The following is a 22,354-nucleotide window of genomic DNA, read 5'->3' as shown; positions in this document are numbered from 1 at the left end:
CCTGTGCTGCCAAATTTCTGCTTGAGCCAAGTTTGTGGGGCTTAAATGGCCACATAAGGAATTCCTGTTCCTATTGCATCCAATCTCGTGGGTTTGGGTTTGTCTAAAGGTTGTTGAGGATTCTCCCTTCCTTTCCTTGCCCCGGTGCCTGCCCTTCGCACGCACAGCAGTGTGATGATGTTTGTGTTGCCATGGGGAATTCCTGACAGCCTCTCCTTTTCACCTCTCGTGAGAAGGGCTGGTGGATGGAACTTAATGGGATGAGTCACATCCCTACCCAAACCTGTCCCAGTGAGTGCCACAGCAGTAAGAGTGATGGGGGGGGATTTGCAGCTTCAGGAAACACAAGTTATGTAAATACAAGTGCTTTTTTCACCTTGCAGTTCATGTACTGGAGGAGTCTTTATAATATATAGCAAGAAAATGTTTCATTTTTTAAATTATATTTTCAGGGTAAGTATAAAACTCAACCAAAACTCGTAACCCAGTTTAGAGTCCAAGTGTCCAAGAAGACACCTGGGAGATGCTGTGGAACTATTATCTTTCCATCCCAAATGTGAAGTAAAGACCCCAACAAAAGGAGTGGGGGAGGAATATCCTTTTTTGGTTGCTAAACAAAGAGAATGAACAGGAAGCTGTGGAAAAACTGAGTTTTATGGCACATTGCATCTAAGTTCTTTGTGCTTGTCTTTTAAGACTAAATAAAATAGTCTGGAGACATTATCAAATTCACAATCCTTCTGGGACAGGAATTGTTCCTGATCAATGATAACTGACAAATTCAGCAACTGAGCAAGAAAAATGACACACATTGGGAGCCCCTCCACAAACTGCTCTCTAATATAGCCTTGGAATGGTTTCACCCTTTGAAACCCCTGTTTATCCCAGCAAAAAAATCAATCAGCATCCACAGAGAAGTAGGAGCTGACTGGTTAAGTTTCATCCCACAGACAAAACATGCCCAGGGGAATGAGGAAGAGCACTGGCTGTGGAACCATCCCCTGCCAAAAGGAATTTTCTTCTCACTGCTGCAAGCACGAGGTCAATGCTCCGGTGCCCTCACACTTGTCAGGTCAAGGGGATTTTATTCTGAGCATCTGCTGGTGAAGAAAAAGGCAAGCAGAGATTCCCAACGTCTATCCCAGCAGCTGGAGCCTGCCAAAAGGTCCAGGGAAAGAACACGAGCTCAAGGCCAAGCTTAGTGTGAGACAGAGCCCAGCAGAGCTGAGCTTACCTATCAGAGTCCTTCCCACTCACTCCAGGCCTGCCTGGTGGCACTTCCATACCCTTCAGGCAGAAAGCACCTTCCACATTCTGCACCTTAAGTCAGGTCTGACATCCAAAATAATTCATTCTCTACACTCACCTTTTACTGCCTCCTAGGGAATGTGCCCTTGGTTGGAAAAAAGTACTGCAGGAATAAACCAGATGGACTGAAGGGAGGGAAATGAGAAATGAAGGACTAACTTTCTAGGCCAAGGGAAAACTCTGCGTGTTTGGCTTCACATCATGTGTCAGAAGAGGTTTTTTCCTGCATTATTCCTCTCTTTTCACATTATTTTTAATATAAAGTATGGCTAAGGCTGTAAGGCCCAGTGTTCTGCTCTGCTGAAGAACAAAATAAGAACCCTTTTCTAAGTTTCTGATCATACAGAGATGGATTTTTCCATTTGAAATTTATGGATGCAGATTTAACAGAGGTTTTTTTTTTTGCAGACTGCAGTGAAATCACAGCTATTAATTTACAAAGGAGCTTCTGGGGAGCCCAAACCACTTCTAATGTCTGAAAAATCACAGAATCCCAGAGTGGTTTGGGTTGGAAGGGACCTTAAAGTCCATCCAGTGCCAACCCTGCCATGGGCAGGGACACCTTCCACTAGCCCAGGTTGTTCCAAGCCTCGTCCAACCTGGCCTTGGACACTTCCAGGGATGGGGCAGCCACAGCTTCTCTGGGCAAAACCTCAGAGTGAGGGGTTTTGAATGATTTTAGCAGAGGAAGGGGGGCTCTGGCACACAGACAAAGGGGGAACCCCACACCAACAACCCCACGAGGTCCCAGCAGTGGCAGGTCGAGAGCTCAGTGCACGTGGGGACACTGTCACCCCTCCACAGACAGTCCAGACCACCAGTTTTGATGTACCTGCAACCCACAGCAGCACCTGCTCCTGCTTTTCATGACCAGAATCAGCTGTTGGATCCAAACAGGCCCGGAGGAACTTCCCTTCTTCCCCTGCTTTTTAAGAAATCCAAGATGAAAGGCAGTAAAGACCCACCACCCATAACCCACAGTGTCATCTGCCCCACACCACCCAGCTGTTCCACGTCTCTTCACAATAACAGTGCAAATACCACAGAAATTATCAAAATAAACTGGCTGAAAACAGCAGGTGGCAAATATAGTTTTATTTGTTATCGTCTGATAACTCTGTGATAATACAAACTGTATAAAGCATGATAAAACTCTTCCATAAAATAGAGTAGGTACATATTATAAAATAAAAAATACAAATATTACATTCCCAAAGGGAAATATAACATTAAAAAGAAAATATTACAATATATAATGGTACCAGTTCCTTCCTGTATTCCAAAATTCATGGAAAATGTTTAAATTATGCAGCACTAAGACAAGTTACTTTCATTTTCTTGCTTGATTTTAAACATGCACTAATTCAAACAGAAATAAAACCTATTGATCAATGCAGAAAATGTTATTTAATCACAGAACACTGCATGTAGACTTAGAGCAACCTGGGATAGTGGAGGTGTCCCTGCCCATGGCAAGGGGTGGAACAATGTGAGCTTTAAGGTCATCCAACCCAAACCATTCCAGGATTCTGGGATGCAGTGGCTGTTAAAATAAATGCATTTTAATTACTTCCCTTCCCGTGGACTTACAGATTTTAGCAATTAAAGTCTTTGGAGATGCCACTGCATTTTCTGTGCATTTGCAGAGTTACCTCAACACTTGTTGAGATGGGACTGAAACAATCTGTGGCTCTGCACCATCTTTTATTATTTACAGGACTCAAAAATATTATTTCAAATAACCCTTAAGACATGAACTACTTCACATTCTTACCTGGGCACATTTTATCCCTCCCCAGTAAACATTCCCCTGTCCCTTTGCAGAAATGTGATGGTTCAATCATGGTCAAATGCAAAAATCACTGTCAAGTTACATATAAACATTTTGGTCAGGAATACACAAACCAACAATAATTTAACACACAGGTGCCAGTAGCTCAAGGATTCAAGCAATGTAATTTGGAGGATCAAAAAAAGAAAATGTAAGAGGTTTGGGGTTTTGCTAAGTGGTACAGACGTTGTTAAACAGCAGAAAGGTGGATTTCAATCTTATTTCTTTCCAATCCCATCTTACCTTTCAAGCTACGCCCAGTTTACATCAATTAAAAAAAGACCCTGAACCCGATGATCTCAAAAACAACCCCCTAACTGCACATCTGTTAAAAATCAGGATCTCAGCACACTGAAATGTGTTTAGTTTAAAAAACCAGCAGTACAAAACGATACTGAAACTCGAGAAGCCCCGAGAAAACGTGTGGAGGAGCGGGTGAGGAGCTGCTGGAGGGGCTGTGGTTCCAGCTGTAGGGGCAGGAGCAGGACCCAGGCACGGCCTCTACGTGTGGTTGTTGTTGAGGTGGCTCTTGTTGAAGAACCTCCTGGCCTCCACACTGCTCAGGGACACCGAGCAGCGCGACGGGTTCTCCTTGCGGTACTCGATGCTCTCCAGCACGGCCTCCCGGATCACCTGCAACACAGGGACAGCTTGGAACACAGGGAATAACAGGGATGGACCCACAGAAAAACCCTGCTTCTGCTCCACCACTGGGCAAAGGCACTGAGGAGTTTTATTAAAAATGCTATTTCCTGACTGCATAAAACGCTCATCATAATGGGGTCGGTAAAGGTACAAGGTCAAGTCACACAACAATGTCAAGTCACACAACAAATATTTACTAACTGACAGAAAAAGCCCCTTCTGATGGGAACAACTCTTGCTTCCATTTTTAACTCCTTTGAAAATGATAAATTTTATTAAAAATGCTATTACCTGACTGCATAAAACGCTCATCACAATGGGGTCAGTAACGGTACGAGGTCAAGTCACACAACAAATATTTATTAATTGACAGAAAAAGCCCCTTCTGATGGGAACAACTCTTGCTTCCATTTTTAACTCTGCTCCACCATTGAAAATGATGAGTTTTATTAAAAATGCTATTACCTGACTGGATAAAACACTCATTTTAATGGGGTCAGTAAAGGTACAAGGTCAAGTCACACAACAATGTCAAGTCACACAACAAATATTTACTAACTGACAGAAAAAGCNTCACACAACAATGTCAAGTCACACAACAAATATTTACTAACTGACAGAAAAAGCCCCTTCTGATGATAACAATTCTTGCTTCCATTTTTAACTCCATTAAAAATTATGAATTTTATTAAAAATACTATTACCTGACTGGATAAAACACTGATTTTAATGTGGTTAACAAAAGTATGAGGGAGGCCGCTAATGTCAAAGAAGCCACACAACAAATATTTATTAACTGACAGAAAAAGCCCCTTCTCATTGGAACAACTCTTGCTTCCATTTTTAACTCTGCTCCACCATTGAACAAAGTATTTTTAATAAAACTCATCAATCCCTATTACTTGACTGTATAAAACACTGATTTTAATGTGGTTAATATAGGTATGAGGGAGGCCATCAATGTCAAAGAAGTCACACAAAAATATGTGTTTAAAAAAAAGATCAGTGTAAATACAGCATTTACACTTGAGTCCCAATGAAATTCAGAAGGGTAAATCAAAGCATTGAGAAAATCCATATTTAAAGGATATAAAAATAATTATAGAATATAATTATTATTATTTAAAAAAGGATAAATAAAAATAAATATCGAGAATGATTAAATCTTTACTTTTGCTTCCTTTGTCCTGATGTAACCATTTTCTTTACTATATTGATAATCCCCTCCCTTGTGTCTTTATCTGGGGTGATCATTTACACTTTTCACTCTGCAGATGTTGGGATCACTATGTTGTGTTGCACCTACTATCAATTACAAATAATTATTATTGAGTTAGAAGTAGAACTGATAAAGAAATCAGTAATAAATCTTAATCAGCAACTGATAAAGAAATTTCCAATTTCCTCTTTTTCCAGTTAGAAAAATCAACATGCTTAAAAATCTGAGTATAAAATTCTGAACATATTGTCTCCACCCCAAAGCCCCTTTTGCTCAGTTACTCTGAATGGTTTGGGATGGTGAAATGGCAAAAACAAGACAAGAACCAAATGAGAAAGTCAGGCAAACACTGAAGCAAAGGCCTGTATGGAATATTTAGGGTTTTACTCACATCACCCATTCCCCCACTGAACAACCTTTAAACCCTCCCAACATACATCTATGTTATTGAGGGTGTTGAACTCCATCAGGTCATGGAGCCTCTTGAAAGCCTCGTTGGGATATTGGAAGTTGAAGGTAGAGAAAGGTGTATTTGGATCATCAAAAATGTCAAAGTCTGCAAAATCCTTCTCTTCCTGTGTTTCCCTTGGAACTCCTGCACAGAACAAACACAAAAACACCACCAAAATGTTAGGCCTGCTCATCCACCACCTGATTTTGGAATGGCCCTTTTGGATTCCCTCGGGGCTGCAGACACATTTGGGAGTTATTTGAGAGCCAAAGCATTTGTGGTGCATAACCACCATGGCATTCCAAAGGAACAGGGATTCAGCAGCAGAAACTGTGCTCACCTGGAGCTTTGTACTTCCTGAAGTCGATGTTGGCCAAGACAAAATGGATTATGGTGGGACAGTCCTTCTCTGAAGAGGTGTCCTTTGGTTTGAACACATAGCACTCCTTCAGGCCCTCTCTGTCAAACACATTGGGGTCTATTTTGGGGAAAGGCAGCTTGTTCATTCGAGCCCATTTCTCAGCCAGCAGAATTTCCTGAAGAGGTACAAAGATTCAGGTCCATGAAAGCATCCACTGAAAAGTGAGGAGGTTTGGAGAGACACGGGGCAAACTGGTTGGTAGAAGCAATTGATAAACTATTCAGGGCCCAGGAAGGACATGGAGCTGTTGGGGCAAGTCCAGAGGAAGCACCAAGATTATTAGAGGGAGGAAGCAATGAGGAAAGGCTGGGAGAATTGGAATTGTTCAGCCTGGAGAAAAGAAGGCTTAGGGTGACCTAATTGTGGCCTTGCAGTGCCTGAAGGGGCTACAAGAAACATGGAGAGAGATTGTTTACAAGGGATGGAGGGACAGGACAAGGGGAAAAGGCCTCAAGTTGCCAGAGGGCAGGGTTAGATGGGATATTAGGAAGGAATTGTTGGCTGTGAGGGTGGGGAGGCCCTGGCACAGGTTGCCCAGAGAAGCTGTGGCTGCCCCTGGATCCCTGGAAGTGTCCAAGGCCAGGTTGGATGGGGCTTGGAGCAACCTGGGCTAGTAGAAGGTGGGATGGAATGAGATGGTCTTTAAGGTCCCCTCCAACGCAAAGCATTCCATGATTCTGTGATACAAAGGACTGATCAAATCAATCTCTGATTGATGACCCAGAGTGGCAAACTGAGCACCTCCTTCAGCCTCTCAGTCTCCACCACCAGCGCTGATTCATGGCAGGCAAAGAGCTGGTCTGGCCCACAAAACTTGGAGTGACTCTACAGAGGGAAAACCATCCCTAATTTGACCTGCAAATGGAGTATCAGCACTATGGAAACCAAGGAGAGTTCACAAACACCAAGCTGTGCATTGTTGTGCTCAGAGTCACATCGCAGCCCAGAGCGGCGTTTGAAAGCACACCGAGTGCAGAGAGCTGGAAAACAGGCTTTTTTCTTCCTCATGACAACTCAGTAAACAAAATAATTTGTAAACAATGACTCAAGAGCATGCAATGAGGGCGTGTGAGAGGGAGGAGAGGGAAGGTCAACAACTTTAATCGTGGTTTTCAATGAAACAGGACCCTTCTTCGGGCGACTGTCTGAGATACGCAGGAGATGAAAAGATAGTGGGTGCAAAATGATAAACCAAGAGTGGAGTCACTGAGCTCAGCTGGCTAATTTCCCCAGCAAAGCACAATATTAGTGCTACCATAGAGACAGGCCCACTCTTGAAGTGGCATTTGCTCTTTGCAATGCAAGCAGAACCAGTGGGACACACAGCCAGCAAACACAACTGGTTCCTGGCCTTGAAACCATGAGCACAAAGCCTCTGCCTCTGGACTACAGCTCTTCTTCTTCCACACCTCTTTGTGCCTCAGGAACAACACTCCATCCCCTTCAACAGTGGCTTCAGGAAAACAAAGCCATCATTTCTTTTTCCCACCGTTTTTTCTTGTATCAAAGGATTTTTTTGCCTTTTTAAAACTACAGTTTAGAGAGAACTCCTCAGGATGCCACTTGACTTCCAACCAATCTCTCTCCATGTCCCCAAAACGACACAAAAAATTGCTGCTGATGAAGACAATGTGTAGGGTAAGGGTAACAGGGATGACCATACACAGCCTTTTGCACAGGGTCCACGTGTGGAATGTTAAAAAAGGGAGGAAAAAGAGATTTCAGAGAAGATGGCAGTGCTGTGTCAGCAAATTTAGCTGATGGGGAAAATATTCATGACAAAAAAGGAGATATATTCTTATGCAAATTGAATAATAAAGGAAGAAACACTCTGGGATTCAGTGAATTAAGGAAAAAAGGAATTAAGGATCTCAGCACTAGGAAGAGTCTTCTCAGTGCTCTGTTTTTCCCAGTAGCCCCAAGAGACCTAGAGATTACAGAAATTACTCCTTTTTATTCTCCTGAAACTTGTTTGTCTTTGCATTTGACAACACTGATCTCGAGCTCATTTTGCTACTGCTGTTATTTCCTAACATCCTCAATATTAAGATGAAGGAAAAAAAATAATCTGTTTGTTCTAATTGGAATTTGTCTGTAAAGCAACAAGCAACGTCAGTTGTTTTTCAAACAGAAATATTTTCTGGGCTTCCTTGAAAATTCTTTTTGAAATCTTCTTTGAAATAAATATGGCCTTTTTTGAGGATCACAGAATCACTGAGTTTGGAAAAGACCTCCAAGATCATCAAGTCCAACCTTCAGCCAAATTCCACTGTGCCCACTAAACCTTATCTCCAAGTGAGAACCTCACAGTAGCCTCTGAAGTGCTGGTTTTTTCTGTATCAGTTACCAAAATGACCCCATGCCAAGCCTTTGGGATGAGAAGGAGCTCTGTGGATGCACAGGTTGTACAGGTACAGCTGTGCTTTCCACACCTGCTACACAAAACAACCGTGTCCTTTACTCCCTGTTTTTCTGGTGCCGTTTCGCTCCGGCCTGAACGGATTTAAGAATCCTGCTGACACCAGTGCTGGGATGGTCCCAGGGAGATGTAAAGGGACAGCTAGCCCTGCTTCCAAGAGGTTATTTAGCAATACCAGAGTGAGTAAGATGATGCATTTCTGCAGGATGATGACATTCATTTACATCACAGCACACAGGGAGCAGCTGGACAGAGTTAGAGCACCAGGGCAAGGACAACTGACTTCATTGTTTAATACTGACATAAAATAAAACTCTGCAATCAGCATGAAAGCAAAATTTCCATAAAAACAACTACTTCAAATGAATTTCCTTCCTTTGAAATAGCCTTCTTTGTGTTAGTTGTGCCATGTAAGTCATGTAAACAGGAACTGAGACACAGGGCACTATTCTGCTTGACGTGGAAAGAAATATTCTAGTGTTGTAGCTACAGCAGCACCTTCTGGGACCATGAAATGTGGGAACAACATGACTGGAAGAATACAACTGAGTCAACTTGAGCTCCTGACCCCAAAGGAGGGGATGGTCTGTCTTACTTACCTTGAAAGGAGGGCTGGAATCACTTGGCCTTGCTGAGAAATCAAAAGAGATGATGAGATCGACGCCTCTCTGAGGCCTCAGGATGAGGGGGTATGGCAGGTTAAACGTCAGCCCACTGTCCACAATGTGAATCTTCTTGCTCTTCACATCCAGTGGCTCATAGATCCTCTCAAACTCATCAGGATCTGTGCAGAACACAGAGAAACCAAAAAAACCCCCAGTATATACGAGTTAAGAACTCAAGTTTTGATGGGCTTTCCAGTGTTTTCCCAAGGACTGGAGATTGCAAAGGATTTAAAATGTACAGGACATCCCAGCTAAACATACCACGAACTCAAGTGTAACTCAAGCTCTTAACAAGTGGAGAATGAGGTGGGAAAAAAAGGAGCTAGAAAGGCCCTGTCCCAATGCACAGAAATGGCTCCAGGCAACACTGAAGGGGACAAATGGCCAGGTTTGATCCCAGCCTTTCCACCTTCACCCCATCAGCTCACACACAAAGGAAAGAGTTTATGGGATGTTAAGAGACAGAATCCAAATGCCCATCTGGCAGTGCCAAGAGGATGGTCCCAGACCCTTTTTGGTGGTGCCCAGAGACAGGATGAGCAGCAATGGACATAAACTAAAACACAACAAGGAAGAACTTCTTTCCATGGAGGGTGGCAGAGCCTGGAACAGCTGCCCAGGGAGGGCCTGGAGTCTTCCTGTCTGGAGACATCCCAAACCCACCTGGATGCTTGCTTGTGTCCCCTGCTCCAGGTGACCCTGCCTTGGTGGGGGGAGGGTTGGGTGGGCGATGCCTGAGGTCCCTTCCAACCCTAACAATCCTGTGATCCCCTCAGTGTCCTGTAACCCCTGCCCAAATCTCTTCCCCCAGGTTCCCTCTCCCTGTCCCTCATCCTCCCCAGCTCTTCCCCCTAAGAAGCCTCGACGTGGCTCTGCTTTGGTGTGATGTTTGTCCACCACCTGCTTCTGTCCATTACATTGGGACTATCAAGTCTTGTTTTCCAACTACACCAAATCTGGTGACCTCACACTCACTACTCCACCAGGAAGAAAAAGAAACAGTGACCTATATCCATATCTGAGATTGCAGCAGAATTCCCTGTGAGCCACTCCCTGCCAGTGCTGTCTCAGAGTGGGACAAACCAGCCTCCTCTCTCAGCCCAGCTGAGGGCTGAAGGAGATGATGCTTCCCCTGTAACCCCAATATTCCCTGGATGCAGCTCAGGAAAAAAACAATCGATTTTTCTGAAGTCTCTTTGCACTTATTCAAGTCTCTGGATGCCCCTAAACAATCCCTGCTGGACTCAAAACTTTTCCCATGATGGTCTTTTCTTGCTCTGGATCTTTTCCAGTGCATGGTTTTGCTTTTTGACTGAAAACTAATCCTTGTATCTGTAGAGGGCAGTGTGATCTAAGGAATGCTGGATAGGATAATATAATTATTTCTGGTGTAATTAAACTTCCCAGCACCTGCTTATTTGCAATAGAAGTAATCTGAAAAAAAAAAGAAGACATTTTAAAGTGAAGAAAATCCATCCAAAATAATTCAAACTCTTATTCCTATCACTTCAGGATCCGTGAGAAAAATTTACTGCTACGAGCAGCAAAAAAAAAAAAAATCTCAGAAGAGATGCTTTCACTTTTTATCTCTGTTGTTATTTATTAGAGGACACTTTTCTAAGAAATGAGGCCTCATTGTTCTACTATTTGCCTTGATTTCTAAGGGAGAGAACACTTTTAAATCACTGCCTATTGCAAAAGGGCTGTGTTTATAGCCCTGTTTTAGAACCAGATATATTTCATAATAATGACTTAGCATAAATCTATGAAAATAAATTAGTACTTATCAAATTCACCATAATTAAAAAAATGGTAAAAATACACTTAATACATTTCCTTTTAGCACAAGCAGAAAAGTTTTGATTTCCTCTTCTTGTTTAAAGACATTTCAAAAGTAATTAAATCCTTGTTCTCTATAGAATTTCTAAAAATTGTGGAAACATTTTTGTTCATGTTTTGCCTTTTCTTACTTTACAAAAATTGGCCTTGGACACTTCCAGGGATCAAGGGGCAGCCACAGCTTCTCTGGGCAACCTGTGCCAGGGCCTCATCACCCTCACAGAGAAGAGTTTCCTCCCAACATCATCAATAAATTTATAATGACCACAGATTGGCTTTAGTGATTATAGGAGAAATTTAACTTATGAGTTTATCTCATGCAGAGACAGATAATAAGAACTGTTTGGAAATAAAAACAGAGACCATGTTCTAGAGACCAAATTTGTCCCAAACAGCAGCTCCAGTGGAAATATGGGAGATGAAAAGGGCATTTGCTTCTGACGTGCATCTGCCATAACAGTTTCCATAAACACTGAAATAAAGGAGCAGAGATCAGGGGTTATTTTTCCCTATTGTTTTCATGTGGCATTTTCTCAAGTCACTTTGGTGTGTTGTAACATCAAGTAAAGAAGCAGAATAAACTCTGAGCTCACAATGAAATCATTGAAGGGGGGTGCAAAGCTTTGAAGTGCATTTGAGATGAAATAAGGAAACATTCAGCATAAATAGAATCTACAGAAAAGCAAATCCAAGGGTTTCACTTCCAGACCAAGCAGTTGGGATTTCTGCTGCAGGCACTGCAGCCCCTAAATTCAGTCTCAGGAATGACTGTAACATCAGCTTAGGCCAGCCACAGTTCATCCTCTGGGAAGGTCTGGCACAACTGGAGACGTAAAGTATTATTTATATCCTTTTAGAGTCACTTATTTCTCCTTTGGAATGTCTGGTAATAAAGGAAAGTCAGTCCTAAAGCATTACAGACTTCTCTCTGTACTCAAGCTGACAGGTAAACTGCCAGTGGTAGAATAAATATGCAAAGCTTAAATGCATCCAGTGCCTTGGTAATAGAAGTATTTTAAATTTACACCAAAGTTTCCTTTCTATCTATCTATTTCCTTTCTATCTGCTCCTCTGGGCTCCTCAGCACTTGCAAGGAAAATTCACAGCATTAAAGTGCAGATACACTTATCACACCACTGAATGATTAAATTTTACAGTAACTGCTGAAGCTTCAAGGGGTTTTTAACTATTCTTGACTATAATATTGCAGCTACTCGTAGCTGTCAGTTTTGTGTCTTCAGCTGACACTAAAACAACTGCTGTTATGTGAAACTTTTCCCACACATTTTAACCCCAAGAAGTTTCAGGCCCTCCAAAGTAATTGTCTCAGAGGTGAAGGTTTGTTTTGTCAACCCAGAATTTTATTTCCATTGAAATTAAACCCCAGGAAGTCAATAGTTGATTCTGAACATTATCCACATGTCTTAATTATGCAAAATTCTCATCGACTGTCATTTTTTCCAACCATAAAATTTCCCACCCGCTTTCCTGCCTCTTTTACAACTACTATAAATATTAAGACTACCCAGTTGTAAACATCTCTGAGATGATGAAAATATTTAGAAAGTGGAGTCCAGATGGAAATGACTATCCAGCCACTCGGAGGGATTTGTTACATTAACAAATACACATCAGAGCGCGGCTGCTACTTGAGCTTGTAAATGACATCTGGTATTTACTGCTGCAGAAGGAGCAGTTGGGACAACCTCTGAGCAGAAAATAAGGGCTGAAGTGATGACTATTGTTACTGGGGATGGGTGGGAGAGCTGTGGTGCTAGAGCACGGAAGGAACACGACCTTCAGAGAGCTGCAGCTCCTCGGTTTGATGGAACACAATCACGGAATGGTTTGAGTTGGAAGGGACCTTAAAGATCATCTCATTCCATCCCCTGCCATGGGCAGGGACACCTTCAACTAGCCCAGCCTTGCCCTGAACAGCTCCAGTGAACACAACAGTGTCAGAAAAATACTAGGAAACTAATTGATTGTCACTGAGAAGGCTGCAGTGAACACTGCACAGCAAAGCTTCAAAATCCAAATCAAACACGATCCCTAATTCTTCACAGCTACTGTCCCAAACACCACATAACCTGTGGAGTGGGGGAAGACTTTGAACTTCTATGGCAAATTAATATTTTTCTGAAATTCTTCTCTTCCATCTGCATTCCTGCTTAAGCCAACATGAAACATCTGCACATCAGTCACACAGAAATGTGAGTGGCTGGTCAGGTGCATCCACACTGGGAAGAACATGGTGCCAGCAAAGCAAGGATCTACAGGCTGTGTCAGGGGAGGTTTAGGTTGGATCTCAGGAGAAGATTCTTCCCCCAGAGGGTGGTTGGGCACTGCCCAGGTTCCCCAGGGCAGTGGGCACAGCCCCAAGGCTGCCAGAGCTCCAGGAGCTCTCAGGAACCGGGGAGATTGTTGGGGTGTCTGTGCAGGGCCAGGAGTTGGACTGGATGGTCCTGTGGGTCCCTTCCAGCTCAGGGGATTTTATGATTCTACAAGTGCAGCAGTGTGTTGCCCCCAGAGATTTTTCAGAAGACAGCTACAAAATTGTGGCAACAGGGAAGCCCTGTAGGAGAACAAGGAAAAGTTTTATCTCATCAATAAGAGACGGAACAACACAGGACACCCTTTGGAGAAGGCCAAGAGAGTGAGAAAGTGGATGTAACGAAGGGCACCCTACACAAAAGCAATTTGGTCACCTCTGCCAGCAATTCTCTCCAAACAGAGAGCCACTGTCCCTCCAGAAGGGACTGGCTGGGGACAGAGGAGGGAGGCAGCAGATACGAGTCACTGCATGGTGCCCTTTGAGCCCCCCAGTCACCTCACAACCTCTGCTGTCGGTCAATCCTCACAGGAACATTCTCCTGCTCCCAGTACATGCTTTTATAAACCTCCTGGTGTGAACACCCAGCATTGTCTGTGAACTGACCTGCAACGGCCGCGTCGAGCTCGTCCTCCTCCACGGACTCCTGGGTGAGCAGCTCTGCCAGGGGGGACAGGGGGTAGCAGCTGTTGAGGTTCAGCCCCAGCATGAAGTTGTGCACCTTGCCAGCACGGCCCTCCCGGGTGTTGAAGAGGGCACTGTCCCCCACCAGGGCCATGAGCATGCGCTGCACCCAGCTCTCCTGGCTGCTCTCCTGCTGCTCCGGCCGGGCCTCGGCGCTGCCGGTGCCTGCAGGGGCAAGGACAACACCCCGGCCAGGGTGAGCACAACACCCCGGCCAGGGTGAGCACAACACCCCGGGCAGGGTGAGCACAACCACCCCGGGCAGCGGTGAAGCACAACACCCCGGGCGGTGAGCACAACACCCCGGGCAGGGTGAAGCACAACACCCGGGCAGGGTGAGCAAAACAACACCCTCCGGCAGGGTGAGCACAACACCCCCGGGCAGGGTGAGCCCAACACCCCCCGGGCAGGGTGAGCACAAACCCAGCCAGGGTGAGCACAACACCCCAGCCAGGGTGAGCACAATTATCGACACCCCAGCCAGGGTGAGCACAACACCCCAGCCAGGGTGAGGCACAACACCCAAGGCAGGGTGGAGCACAACACCCCAGCCAAGGGAGCACAAACACCCCCAGCCATGGGGCAGCACAACACCCAGGCCAGGTGAGCAACCCACACCCATCCCAGCCAGGGTGAGCACAACACCCACAGCCAAGGGAAGCACAACACCCCAGCCAGGGTGAGCACAACACCCCAGCCAAGGGGAGCCCAACACCCACAGCCATGGGAGCACAACACCCAAGCCAGGGTGAAGCACAACACCCAAGCCAGGGTGAGCACAAACACCCGCAGCCAGGGTGAAGCACAACAACGCCCTGAGCCAGCGGTGAGCACAACACCCCGGGCAGGGTGAGCACAACACCCCAGCCAGGGTGAGCACAACACCCCAGCCAGGGTGAGCACAACACCCCAGCCATGGTGAGCACAACACCCCAGGCAGGGTGAGCACAACACCCCAGGCAGGGTGAGCACAACACCCCAGCCAAGGGGAGCACAACACCTCAGCCAGGGTGAGCACAACACCCCAGTCAGGGGGAGCACGACACCCCAGCCAGGGGGAGCACAACACTGCTGGGGCTGCTAAAGCAAAGGACCTGGAAAAACAATGTCACAGCATCCTTTCAGCGAGCTGTGGGCTCAGGGAGGGAGCTTTGCTGCAACCATTTCAGAGCAACAGAGAGAATCCAGCCTCAACTGTCCATCTGCAGTGTAATAGTGTGGATGTGTCCCTCAGGAAAATACACTGGGAACTTCTTAGATGACCTGTCTGGATGAGGGCAACGAGGCTTTCTCTGTGCTGGCACTCAGAATGCAACTCTCCTGGGCTCAGGGACAGACAGATCTGAGTTGCCAAAATCTGTGCTCTGTGTAGACCTAAATTCTTCTGGATGTGCATTGACAGCCTTCTCCACCCTTTGATGGTACCCAGAAACCCCTTTTTCCTTCAGAAGGCATGAAAGAATGCATGGAAACGCTAAAATAATTAAAATTAAAAATAATTAGCACGGGAATTCTAAAATATCTGAAAATACACTTACGGTAAACTGCAGACTACAATTAATATCTGGTTTTAATTAACTGAAGAGCACAATGAAGCAATCAGACTTGTATGTCTGCAGCTAGAGCTCACAGTAAAAATTACCTGGATTGGCACCACCTTGCATTCATAAACTGTCAAAACTTAAATTTTTGGGATGTTTTGTATAAGAAGATAATTCAGGCTCCAGCTTGATACTTTAAATCCAGCTTTTAAATGTGCCTCTTTAATCCATGCCTTAATGGAGCTAATTTTTTATATTAGTAGGGAGAAAACAAGCACCATAAAGTGTAGAGGTTCAGTATCTGTACAACATTCTATGGAAGTGAGAGGGATTGCCAAGTGTTTGCAGTCACAGATTTGTAGGTAGTTCACTATGGCTACAAACTATGAGGGAAATGGAGTGTTTGGTGCTGGCTGTAATGATTAAACAGGAAACCCACAAATAAACACAAGATGTGGTACCACCTACAAAATTATTTTACACATAGGGGGAATTGAAGAAGTAATCATGGAACTGAGGTAGTGACATAATTCCCTGTCTCATGACAAAGGATTTTCTTTTCTTCCTGTAGATCCTGAAATCACGAACAGCTGCATTCCCATCTTTGTTTTGGTTGTTAAAATTATAACCAGGGGTTTTTTTCAGTTGAAAATCATTGTTGGCCCCAAAAACATCATCAGAAAGCATTACTAGGCTGAGACTGAGCCCCTGACTAAAACCACAGAAATCCCCAGGTGGTTTAGATACTTCAAGATAATTTTCAATCAGATCTTTTCTTCCCACTCCCAACACTCCCTTTGTGGTTGTGCCTGTCCTGGGAAGCTGGATCTGGGCAGTGTTACAAACACTGAGCCAAGCTCTGGGAATTTCCTGTATCAAATGTCATTTCTACAGGTGCTAGAAGACACCTGTGAATGCTGGAACCACAAATTAAACCATTCTCAGGTGAGTGTTTGATCAAGAAACCCTTGAAAACAATGGAAAGTTTCAGTTTGCTGGGCTGGTGACAATTCCAACGTGGCTCTGAGCTCAGCTGCTTGCTGGGAACACACCTCTGGAGCTCACTGGCTCAGCAAACCACATTTTGGGGTGGATGTGGAACTCCAGAGCTCTGGGAAGCCCTGCTGAGCTATACAGAAGCTGCAGAAAAAAAAGGAAATCAGGAAATGAAAACTGATCATTTCCTTACCTTTTGGATGCTGTGATTCATCTTCACTGTCTGAGCTGTCATTGCTTACGAGGTGCTTGAGCCTGATATTTTCTGTTAAAAGAAATATAAAATTCCTTTAAACTGCTGGGCTTTAACTCTCAAAACAGCTCAGAATTTCACAGCAATCTGAGTCACAAAACTGGCCCAGTCTTTGCAATAGAAAATACAGCTGAAAAGACTGGATCTGCTGAGGACATTAGAGCAGCAGATATTGGCTTTAGCCTCCAATTTTGGGGCTGAGAAAGCAAAATGTAATCCCAAAGCAGTACCTCTCACCCCCCTCTGCACCACGTGTCTGACACACTTCATTCCCTGTGATTAAAAGTTAGATGTTTAGCTTCTGTCCTCTCAATAATTCCTAGTGAACTAGGAAGAAAACACTAATCTCTGTTAAGTATCTGCTTTTTTTTTTTAAAAAAAGGAGGAATGCTTAACATCATTCATACACATATGAATGGGTACCCTTAAAAATAGTGGGAGAAAAAAAGCCAAAATAATATGAAAGTTTTGTTGGAGTGTGTGTGAAAAATAAAGGCAGTGCAGTTAAACAGGTAGAAAATATGGTTTGCATCTCAGAACATCAAGTGAGAGAAACAAAGCCAAAAATGAGTGAACTTCCCTGGCAAAAATCTGCATTTCGGGAGGTTAATCTTTGGTTTTCAAAGGCAAAATGAACACTGACACAGCAGCACATTCCACTCCCCAGGTCAGCTTTGCAGGGGAGGTGAAATCAGGTGAGAATGGATTTTAGATTGGCAATTTTATAATTTTCATTAACTGTGGAGGGCAGCCTTTCTTGAAATACAGTAGATTCCCAATGTTTTAGGAGTGGCCTCATCTTGGAAGCTTTTATCCTACAGAGACTGGAGCCAGGCACTGAATTCCAGTGAGGAAAATGTACCCAGGGGAAGACTTTTGAAGACTAAACCCCTTTTTTCCCCAAGTAAAACGTATGTTAGGAATCATCTCTAATAGAAATGTCAGAGAATCATTAAGGTTGGAGAAGAACTCCAAGATCATTAAGTCCAACCACTTGAGGCCAGTTAAAATAAACTGAATGTGGGTTGTTTCCCAATGAAAGTATTATCAATTACTTGATTTTTTCCATTAAAAAGTGAAAATAAAATAAAATAACACCTTTTTTTTTCCTCTCACAGAAGGATAAGTAGATGCTGGTGGCATTCCCATTCTTTGGGCTGCAAATTCCAATACAGGTTGTAATTTCTACCCAGTGCAGTATTAAAGCAATGGCAATTACATGTTGCACTTTTTTGCTAAGTCTAAATTTAATTCCTCTAAGGTGAGAGAGAAAATTGAAGACAGAGTCACTGTAATATCAGGTGTATAAACCCACAGCTTCATTATGCTTGGGAATGAATACTGGATACAGATGACCAGCACTTGAAATTATTTTCTAAAGAGGGTTAAGCCCCCTTAGATTTACATCCCACACTCCAAAAATCCCCACAAAAAAATCACAGAAGCTGAGTCATTACATTTTTCCTTCACTAATTTTACTTGTCAGCACTCAGTGGGTCCTCAATGACTATTCAAAAACACCCTCAATGGACAAACACCCAAAAATTCCTGAGCCACAGCAGAGGAGACAGGTCAAAACAAAAATCCCTGACCAGAAATGGAGGCTAACAAAGCCAACAAATGCATTTTTGTGGATATCAAATCATCTCTTTACAGCAACCCCCATGGAAAATTCACTATTTACCCTCCCAGGTGTGATTTACACATCATCCTGTGGGCAGCACCAGCTCTTCTGATGTCCCCTGGAATTCTGGCCTTCACTTTGGTGGTCCCAAGGTGTCACTGGGACATCTTCAGCTCTGGGGTTGAAGCCACCTTAATATTTTCAGAGCTGATCCCACTTCCCAGGGTGTTTTTAAACTGAGATGTGAAATGAGTCAGAGATGACAGGTAACATTCTCTCTCGATATCTTTAAAAAGCAGGAACACACTTTTCCATGATCACATTTATGGACAGGGATCCTCCAGGAGCAGGTGTTAACACTCATCACAAATAGGAACCCAGAGGTCTCATTTTCATCCATAAATAAGGAGGTTATCAAGCAGCTGAATTCCATCAATTAGGAGACACAGACACCTAAGGGACAAGTGTGGGCTTTTTGTTGGGTTGCTTTCTCTGGTTTGGTTTTTTTTATAAATCATCTCAATATCCACTTTCTTTTCTTGCTCTTCAGAAAAATCTGGCTGCCAAGTACAATTTATTTATTGGCCAGGCCCTTCCTTGTAATGCTGCCCTCTGAATGGGAAACAGAAGTGTAAAAACCTTTCACCATTACCTACATTCTCGAATAAAACACAATAAAGTCCATCTAAACCAAGCTAAAATTCTTTCCTTCCAGTCATCTTACCATTTGTGTGTGGAATGAAACCAAAATCACTAAATCAGATACCAGGAGGCTGTGGGCAGAATGGAACATTAACAATCCAGAGATGATAAAATTTAGGACTATTTTAGTAATCCCTTGATTAAACAGTGCAGTGTCAAGAGACTACATAAGTGACTATTAAGTCCTTGCCAGCTTCTGATCTCCAAAAATCAGCATAACATAAAAAGAGGAACTGGATTCTAAGAACTTCCTGTGGAGAGCTGGATATGTGTATGTAATGCAGCATCACTGAGCAGAAACAAAAGTGAAAGGAAGAAAAGAACACTCCTAACCCTCCTTCCCTACCTCTGCAGCATCTTGCAAGGTCAGCAATTAAAGGTAATTAATTAAATGACTCCCAGCAGTGCCATCCTCCCACAGAGGGAGACTGCACTGAATCCTGGCAGTAATTGCTTTGCACAGCAGAATTATTTACTAATATTACCTAATTCTTCTTCCATGGTGGGACCTTTATTCTGAGAGTTGGAGACACCAAGCACTCTGTTAAATAATATGGAAAATGCACTGCCCCAAACACCTGGAAAAGGGAAATAAATAATGAATGGAGGTCAGTAGAAGAAAAAAAAAACCAAAACACATATTTTAATAATCTATTTAAGCAGTTGGTTGCTCTCTGAACACACCTCTGATTTTGGAACATGCTCAGATGTCCAAACCAGAAACAAAACAAGAAACAAAGAAACAAGAAGTGCCAATCCATGTCTGTGAAATCTTTCCAATTAATCTCTTCACACTTTGTGTGACTGCATTTAAAAGCCCTTGTCCATGAACTACTGAAATTATTTTTATTTTTAAGCCTCTTTCTGTCACATACTCACCCATGAGGAAATGCAAGGGATTTTCATTGTACTTCTTCACCACTGTCCCCATGAAAAACTTGCTGCCAAACAAATCAGGAGACATAAAAGTGCCATATTTGGCCATACCAATCTCATAGGGACTGAATTCCACCCAGTCTGCAAAATCAGAAACAAAATTGGCCTTAGTCAGCAATCTCAACCTGAACAGAAATGAGAAGGAAAACACAGAAATGAATGAAACCTCTGTGCAAGCAAAGAAACTGTAGTGAACTGAGAAGCTAAATAACCAACAGGAAGGCTTTGAAGAAGCCAAAATGCTGATTTCAAATGCAGGACAGTGATGTCTCAACAGGGAAGGAATTCTCAGTCTCGTTTTCTGTTATCACAATCAACCTGGTGAAAAAAAAAAGAGGCTGTAAAACCAGAAGCATTAAAGGAGTGATCACGAGTGAGAAAAACACAATGACATCTGGTTTCCATCTCAAGCCTCACCATAATTCCCTGCCACACCAAGTGTAACGTGGGTCTGAGGGCCAAGTTTCTTTTCTTTCAGTGTGATTCTATCAAAAATGTGAAAAGCAGGGATAAAAGTGGCAGAAAAATGATTGAGTATCACAGAAGTTGTGAAATATTCTAGGAGAGGTATTTGGATTCCACCCAAACCTAAAGTTTATGGTGAAATCTAAAATGCAAAGGCAAAGCTGATAAACTTATGAATTCTAACACTGCCAAAAATATTTTTTAAATCCTTTTTTATTGAACAGAGCTCAAGAAAAATATGGAATATTTCATATTCAATAAACCAGCCCCAAATCTTCACACTCGCTGGAGCAGAAGGGAATTCCTTTGAAGACCCAGTGCAGGAATGGCACAGTACTTCCCTTGAGCTGTATAAACACGAATGGGCCAATATTTAGATATTCAGAACCAGGGGGTAACAGAGCTGAATGGAGAATTAGAATTAATTTAATCTTTGAGAGTCCACCTTGTAATGACTGTCAAGAACAAACCCCCAAAATCCAAACCAAACATTAAATTCCACTCCCTCTTTAACCCTGGATACCAGTGTCTTCAGGTAATTTTTTTATCATTACAGAAGCTGTCATAATTAAAGTAAAGAGCTGTCTTTAACTAAATTACTCTAATTTTGTTCAGTTAAAATGGTGAGTGCAGTTCTGGGTAGGCCATACCACATGGGGTCCCAAAAGCTCTTGGTGAGGGGAAACAGGAGATCTTGTTATCTGATATAATTAACACATTCCAACAGGGAAGGCCTTGCCTCCAACCATAATCAAGTAAATAAGCAAGTGTAAAATAAATATTTCTGCTCAAAACTTACTGTATCTTTCACATCAGGAAAAACTGTTCAGTTCTATAAGAGGGGGAAAAAGCCTAAAATAGAAACAATAAAATCCAGCACCCTACAGAATGATATAGATGACAACCCAAAAAAGCAAACCCAAGATCCACTGCCAGAGGCAACATCTTTTCTAGACCAAAGTAAGGCCTTCAGGTGCTTCTGGTCTTGCTTAGACAAAGTCATTCTTAACTAAAGATGTTTTTAAAGCAGTAAATAAGTAATGTAGAAAAACAGCAGCTCATCTAAAACTCAATATACTTCTATTTTCCAACAAAAAGGTATCAGTTTCTTAAGCAGGAAAGTTAAAGACATTTTCCCATGACAAATTTAGCCTAATTTACACCTCGTTTTCCATTACAACCAAAGCTTTGAGAGCAACTGTTCCTAATAATCATTTTAGGAGACACAATGACTTATAAACCTTGGGCAAGCCACTTGATATTTCCCTTCTCAGTCCTGTACAGAATTATACATAGACAGACACATCCTTTGTGTAGCATCTTGTACAACTGGACCCACTCTCAACTGGGGTTTCTAGATGGGATTAAAACCTGTGGATTAAATAGGAGCAAAAGCCACTCCTGCATCACTAACAGCAGTTGACACTGGGCAAGAGGTAAAAAACAGGCAATATATCTAAATTGTTTGTTCCATTTCAATCACAGCATCACTCAGGTTGGGAAAGACCTCTAAGATCATCAAGTCTAAGTGTTCCTTTCACCCTTCTTAGAAAGGGGAATAATCCTGTATGACTGAAGACATTTCCCTTTAGGTTTTTGATACATTAATGTTAAGCAGTTTTTCCCTGTTGGAGACACCAGATTCCTTTTTATCCTGACTCCTGCTCAGCTCCTTCAAGGGGAAGGAATATTCTTTGCAACTGCTAGGAAATCACTTTTTTAACATATAGAGAACAAAACCTGGCCACCACTTCCCACTTCTCAGGGCTGTTACGGTGTCAGACTTATTTTCAGGTTAAAAAAACAATGGGTTTCCAAAATGGTCTACGAACAAGTCTCCAAATCCAAGAATGATAGAGAAATGAAAGGAGCCATACCTGCAAACATCAGCTCTGACACGTCTGGTTTCACATGGAGACACGTAAAGAGTGGCAGAGCACACTGGGCATTATTGGTTTTCTCTTTCATGTTGCTCAAAGTGGTGTTCATTCTCTGCAGGAAAGAAAGATCAGTTCCAAACAGA

At 43.1% G+C, this 22,354-nt stretch overlaps 1 protein-coding gene across 1 annotated transcript in view; it reads right to left on the bottom strand.

Annotated features, from left to right (window-relative positions):
• Window positions 1–2,398: 2,398 nt before the first annotated feature.
• PLA2G4A (phospholipase A2 group IVA) overlaps window positions 2,399–22,354 on the bottom strand; it is a 61,126-nt gene continuing 41,170 nt past the window's right edge. The window contains exons 9-17 of the mRNA XM_029964021.1: window positions 22,209–22,323; window positions 19,810–19,947; window positions 19,416–19,508; window positions 16,545–16,616; window positions 13,737–13,979; window positions 8,894–9,078; window positions 5,795–5,990; window positions 5,441–5,598; window positions 2,399–3,772 (exon numbers count right to left, since the gene is read on the bottom strand). Coding sequence (XP_029819881.1) covers window positions 3,641–3,772; window positions 5,441–5,598; window positions 5,795–5,990; window positions 8,894–9,078; window positions 13,737–13,979; window positions 16,545–16,616; window positions 19,416–19,508; window positions 19,810–19,947; window positions 22,209–22,323 — 1,332 coding nt within the window. The 3' untranslated portion in view covers window positions 2,399–3,640. The remainder of the gene's footprint in view (window positions 3,773–5,440; window positions 5,599–5,794; window positions 5,991–8,893; window positions 9,079–13,736; window positions 13,980–16,544; window positions 16,617–19,415; window positions 19,509–19,809; window positions 19,948–22,208; window positions 22,324–22,354) is intronic.

The sequence above is a fragment of the Manacus vitellinus genome, unplaced genomic scaffold, assembly GCF_001715985.3.
Source record: "Manacus vitellinus isolate BGI_N305 unplaced genomic scaffold, ASM171598v3 scaffold_68_pilon, whole genome shotgun sequence".
Classification (NCBI taxonomy): domain Eukaryota; kingdom Metazoa; phylum Chordata; class Aves; order Passeriformes; family Pipridae; genus Manacus; species Manacus vitellinus.
The sequence above is the reverse complement of the archived record's forward strand: the minus strand, read 5'-3'. Positions and strand labels throughout refer to the sequence as shown.